We start from the raw sequence: 6,000 nt of genomic DNA on the forward strand, positions 1-6,000 counted from the left end.
CCTTAGGGTACTGGTTAAGAGCACAGGCCATAGCACAGGCTGCCTGAGTTTGGATTCAGCTCTGGCACTCACTAGCTGTGTGACCTGCGGCAAGTTTCTGAGCCTCTCTGTGCCTTGGTTTCAAATCAGCAAATTATAAAAGCACTTACGACAGTGCCGGGTATGCAGAAAACACTCTACTATATGTTAAAAACATTCGTCTGTCCCCAGCCTCTGACCCCTCTCCCCCACCTGGGACAGGCCCCTCCAGATGCCCAGGAAATGTCCTGTCTCCTGCAGGCCCTTCTTTATCTCTTATCTCTGAGAAGTCACAGTAACCAGGAAGCTGGTGTGCGATCAGGGAGCAATTTCTGTCCCAGGCTCTTTGGGTGCCCAGACCCTACTCCCCACTTAGAGAAGCCATAAACCTTTCCCAACCCCCTGTTGAACCAGTGAGAACAAATCCTAGTTCTCTGGAACCTTCAGTGTGCCCCACGGACTCTTCCATCTGGTGTCCTAGCCATCTGGCACCCCACCCCTTCCCCAAAGTGGCAGCCAGCTCACCCACTAAATAAATCATTGAGGGTGAGCTAGTGGGTGCTTGTATGTTTTGGGACCCTCCTCTTCCCCAGGCAGCGTGGGGGCCGGTTAAGAGATGGCTCAGCCAGCAAAAGGCTCAGCTGTCTGGAGGGGTTTGAAGCTAGTTGGTGGGTCAAGGTTTATGGGCAGAGCTCCAAATCACTGGTCCCTGATGCAGACATTTACCTAGCATTAGCTCTGAATGGGGCACTGTCCTGGGTACTGGGGGTACAGAACAGAATTATGGCCCTCAAGGCCTTCCTGGTAGAATGGAGGACATAAATGTGTAGATAATTAAGCCACACGCTGCATGTTGCGTGTGTTGCAGGAACTTAGTATGAGCTCCCTTTGGTGTTGCTGAAGAACATTTCCCAGAAGAGGGGCCATTCAAGATGGGTTGTGATGGATGAATAGGAGTTTGCCTGCTAGGAGACCGCCTCCTCTGGTGTTGAAGAGAGCTAACTCGGGGGCAGGGACCTCTTGGAACCTCCAACATCTCCAGCACACTTGTCCTCATGCATTTCACCTGAATAGATGTCAAGGGTCAGCTGGGCAAGGTCCCTGGGGGACTCCAAGATGAGCAAGACATAGCCCCCCTCAATAGGAGGAAAGGGCTCTGAGGAATTCAGAGGCTAGGGGTTCAGGGAACACAGGATTTCCTCTTCCACTGTATCTGCCCCTGTCAGAGGCTTCTCTGTGTTTCTAGCATCTCTGGAATCCTGCAGAGCTCTTCATCTTCTCTGTCTGGTCGGGCTAAGGTGTTAAGTGTCCTTTCCTTTCTGCTTACACCCTGGGTCAGGATCTGATCCCCGCAGGCCTCCAGGCTGGCCTGCGTCCTCTGCACCTCCCAGGCTGACCCCTCCTACCGAGGCCCAGTGACTCCAGCTTCAGACCTTCCCCTGGTTCCCTAGGACCTTTTCCTTTCCATCCAAGCTCCCGGCCCAGCTCTCCCTCCCGCTCCACCCGGCTCACCCCTGCTGCTCCATCAGGCCATCTCACTGGCACTTAGTCATTTATTCAATTATTGATTCACTTAACAAATATTTATCGAGTGCCTACTACGTGCCAGAAACAGTGTTAGGCGCTGGGATCCGGTGGTGGAGTACAGAGATACATACCTTCCTGGAAATCCTAGCCTAGTGAGAGTCACACTCAAGGAAATAGGCAGATAAATCACAGACTGGGATATGAGCTGAGAAAGGAAAATGCTGGAATGTGGAACAGGGGGTCCGACCCCATCAGGGATGCCAGGAAAGAAAGCGGACATGGGCCATGGTGGGGGCCAGTGTGTGCTGCCGAGGCAGGAAAGGCCGGGAAGAAGGCTGGTGTGGCCGGAACCCAGTCATTGAGTGAAGAGTGGTCACAAGATGAGGGGGGAGAGGACAGCAGGCCAAGTTGTGGAAGGAGCTGAAGCCAAGGCAGGGCACACGGCTTTTATTCTAAGTGCACTGGGAGCCACTGAAAGGCTTTAAGCGGGAGTATCATGATGCGATTTCTATTTTTAAAAGCTCACTCTGGCTGCCGTGTTGAGAATGGGCTGTAGGAAGAAGTGAGCAAACGGGGAGTTTGACGACAGGTGACTGTCTAGGCAAAAGGTGCCAGTGGCTTGGATGAGGGAGGGGACAGTGGAGAAGGGGGCAGCTGTGGGACCTGTTGAGGAAAGACGGGAGGACGGGCTGACCATTGGAAGGAGGAGAACGGGAAGCACGTGCACTCCTTTCTGTGCCTTTATCGTGTCCCTGTCCCGAAGCCTCCGGGGGCTTCGCAGGCAGGGCCGCTTGCCCAGACCTGCCTCAGGATGACAGGCAGTGGCAGGGCTGCGCAGAGAGCAGGAGGGCCATGGCACGGCCCCCAAGACGGACACACAACGAATGAGTGAATGAATGGTCCCAGTTCTGCTCTTTATTAGCTGTGGGACTTTGGGCAAGTGATTTAAGCCGACTCAGTCTCCTCATCTGTAAAAAGGACAAGATACCATTCACCTCAAAATTGTCAAGAGAGACACAGATGAGACAATGACAGTTCCTGCTAAGGCTTCAGGAAGGTCTGAATTCAGGTGTGGCGTGCTGTGCGTAGGCAGGGCGGCCGCGGGAAGTCACCAGCCCTGCTCGTCTCAGGCCTTCCTACCCCACACGGCCTGGTGGCCCCACTCTTCACCTGCGCTGTCTGTCCCCCAGGTTTTCCCTACGAGAAGGTGGTGCAGAGGGTCCTCTACCTCCAGGTCCTGGACTATGACCGCTTCAGCCGCAACGACCCCATTGGGGAGGTGTCCATCCCCCTCAACAAGGTGGACCTCACCCAGATGCAGACCTTCTGGAAGGATCTGAAGCCATGCAGCGATGGGAGTGTAAGGCCGCAGCTGAGGGCCCCTGGCTAGGGGCTGACGGGTCAGGGCTGGCAGATCCAGTCCTAGACCCCCCTCAACCTTAGGAAGGTCAGGAGTGCTGTAGGGAAGGGGTGCAGATGGGTGGCCCCAATGGAGCCCAGTTCCCACCAGCGGTCTCAGCGCTGGGGCTTGGCACTTGGGGGACTTGCTTGAGCTGTGTTAAAGAAGCTGGGGCTCTGTTCAGGGCGTGGGGTAGGATGTGGGAGCCCTGTAGGGGGCGGTGCACAGACCTGCCAGATGAGGGGAGAGCAAGTGTTGACAGAGGTGGCAGACAGAGAAGGGGTGAGCACCCACGTCAGGGTGGAGGGGGCCTGGGGCAGTGGGGCCAGCCAGAGAACTCAATAACCATTCCCTCCGCCTAGTCCCTGCGCCCCTCCTGTTCTCCCTTTGAGGGGAGATGAGGGGAGTAGCCCCCCACAGCTCAGCCTCACCCCTCCCCTTGTCTCTCCCTCCCAGGGGAGCCGAGGGGAGCTGCTCTTGTCTCTCTGCTACAACCCCTCTGCCAACTCCATCATCGTGAACATCATCAAAGCCCGGAACCTCAAAGCCATGGACATCGGAGGCACATCAGGTGCTGGGGCTCCTCGAGGCAAAGGGCAGACGGGAGGGTCTGGTGACATGGGGGTCATGCTGGATGTGGGCAGCAGGGTCCGCTCTGTGCCCCTCACTCCCGATCCCCAAGCCCCACCTCCAGTCTCAACTCCTCCACCCTAGAGCCCTGGGTGGGCCCCTTTGGAGCATTTCTGAGTCAGGGTCATCTTGGACTCTGTCCTTCCCAGAATCGGGAAGAAGGGGACACTGGTGAGAAAACCTGACTTCAACTCCAGCTCCAACACTACTTGTCTGTGACCTCGGGCAAGACCTGGCCTCTGTGGGGCTCGGTTTCCTTGTTCAAGTTCATAGGAGGACCCTAGGTGATGGCTGAGGTCCCTTCCAGCTCCTCCATTTGCTGATCCCCCAGGTCCCCCCATTCTTGCTTGGGGCTTTCCTGGCCCCCTGCAGAAAGCACACAGCTCCTCCTGCCCCAGCTTCCACACCTGGAGGGAGAAGGGGATACTGGGGAGCCCCTCTGACCCTTCCCCTCCTCCTTCCCAGACCCCTACGTGAAGGTGTGGCTGATGTACAAGGACAAGCGGGTGGAGAAGAAGAAGACGGTGACGATGAAGAGGAACCTGAACCCCATCTTCAACGAGTCCTTTGCCTTCGATATCCCCACGGAGAAGCTGAGGGAGACGACCATCATCATCACCGTCATGGACAAGGACAGGCTCAGCCGCAATGACGTCATCGGCAAGGTAGGGGCAAGGCAGGTGGGTTGATGCACACAGCTGGCGCCCCACAACTGTCTGTCCTGACAAGCAGCAGCAGGCATAGTGGCCGAGCGCAGGGCTGGACAGCCGGAGAGATAGGGTCAGTCCCTTCCCCTCTCTGGACCTCTGTTTCATCTGAAAATGAGGAGATTGGATGGGATCCACCCTAAGTGTTGTACTGTGGATGGGTCAGCTGAGGACAGACCGCTGGAAGGGCAGGGAAAGAAGTAAGTGTGAGGAAGAAGTGCCTGGATCCCAAAAAGAGTTTTCTGGACAAGACCCTCAGGGTAAGGACCTCGGGAGCAATGTTACCCAGGTTCCCATCAGCAGAGAGTGAGCTATGTGGGGGGTAGTGTTGAAAGCTGCAGTCAGACTCCAAAAACTTGGCTTTGCCTTTCACTTCATCTGCTACTAAACAGCTATGTGTCCTTGGGCAAGTCACTTGCATCTCTGAGTTTCAGTGTTCTCATTTGTAAAATGGAGCTACTAGTACTGACCCTACAGCATTTCACAGGGTGGTATAAGAGTTGCCTGAGATATGTAGACATTGTCTGTGTAGAAAATGACCTCTCCTCTTCATACATTAGCCAAACAAATCTGTGCCTGGCCTTGAGTTTTTCCAGAATGTGCTTCTGTGACATAAACACTTCCATTTTTGTGCTTTGAAATGTTATTCCTGTGTTTATTTATGTTTTAGCGTTGAGAGTGCGGGCTTGGGAGTCAGTTTGCCGGTATCCAGGTCTCAGCCCTACCTCTTTTATTTTTTTAATAAATTTTATTGGGGAACAGTGTGTTTTTCCCAGACCCATCAGCTCCAAGGCAAGTCGTTGTCTTCAATCTAGTTGTGGAGGGCACAACTCAGCTGTGGGAATCGAACCGGCAACCTTGGTACCATGAGCGCTGCACTCTAACCACCTGAGCTAACCGGCTGCCTCCCAGCCCTACCTCTTAACAGTCATAACCTTTCAGAGGCTCATTTCCTCCTCTTGAAATGAGTAAGAGAGTCCCAACCTCACAGTGTGCTGGGAAGAGTCAGCAACACAGGGGAGATGCTTAGCACAGTACTTGGAATGTATATGTTAGCTACTGTTATAATAAAAGTTATTTTCGAAACATCCCTACTAAGGGCATGTGTAGCCATTCAGACATGGAGTTTTGACCAGGAACAGTGCAGGAAGCCAGTGATCCAGGCAGGTGGAGGGAAAGGGTAGATGCCAGGAGCAAGCTAGGTGAGACATGGTCGCCCAGGGCATTGCCCTGTGTGAGAGAAACAAGAAAGGGTCCCCACAGGGAAGGGGGCCAAGGTGGAGGCACCCCTCGGAAGATGGGAATAGAGAACTTAGCTATTGGGGGTGAGGGGAGTAGATGCCTCAAAGAGCAGAGCTGGCCCTGCCTGCTACCTAGCAAGGCCCAGGGAACATGGCTGGCTGCTCTGTAATCACAGGTGAGACAGTTCTCCAGGATGTCATCACCCATACCCAGCGGGACCGTCTGTGCTGAGTGAGGCTGGGGCCCAATGAGCCCCTCCTTGACCAGCTCAAGCCAAGGGCCAAGTAACCATATCTATTGCTAAGCTCTTCTGTAGCTTAGCCTTTTGGAGTTGGGTGTTCTTTAGATACCTTTTGAAACAGTCCTACCTTCTGTTGGCTGAAGCAAGGCGGAGGTGAGTTTGTTCCAATTTTGGCCTGGGTAGCTTAGGGAGCCCTATGCTCTTAGTCACCAGTCACAAGGCTGGGAGGTCATGTG

The 6,000-nt window shown here is 54.5% G+C and overlaps 1 protein-coding gene across 9 annotated transcripts in view; it reads left to right on the top strand.

The window, feature by feature from the left end:
* The window catches only part of SYT7 (synaptotagmin 7), a 60,879-nt gene that overhangs the window by 53,521 nt on the left and 1,358 nt on the right, over positions 1-6,000 (top strand). For all 9 annotated transcript variants that reach the window (XM_019656028.1, XM_019656027.1, XM_019656033.1 and 6 more), the window contains 3 exons: positions 2,736-2,905; positions 3,401-3,515; positions 4,040-4,239. In XM_019656028.1, coding sequence (XP_019511573.1) covers positions 2,736-2,905; positions 3,401-3,515; positions 4,040-4,239 — 485 coding nt within the window. The remainder of the gene's footprint in view (positions 1-2,735; positions 2,906-3,400; positions 3,516-4,039; positions 4,240-6,000) is intronic.

This window comes from Hipposideros armiger, unplaced genomic scaffold (assembly GCF_001890085.2).
Source record: "Hipposideros armiger isolate ML-2016 unplaced genomic scaffold, ASM189008v1 scaffold_253, whole genome shotgun sequence".
NCBI classification, from domain to species: Eukaryota; Metazoa; Chordata; class Mammalia; order Chiroptera; family Hipposideridae; genus Hipposideros; species Hipposideros armiger.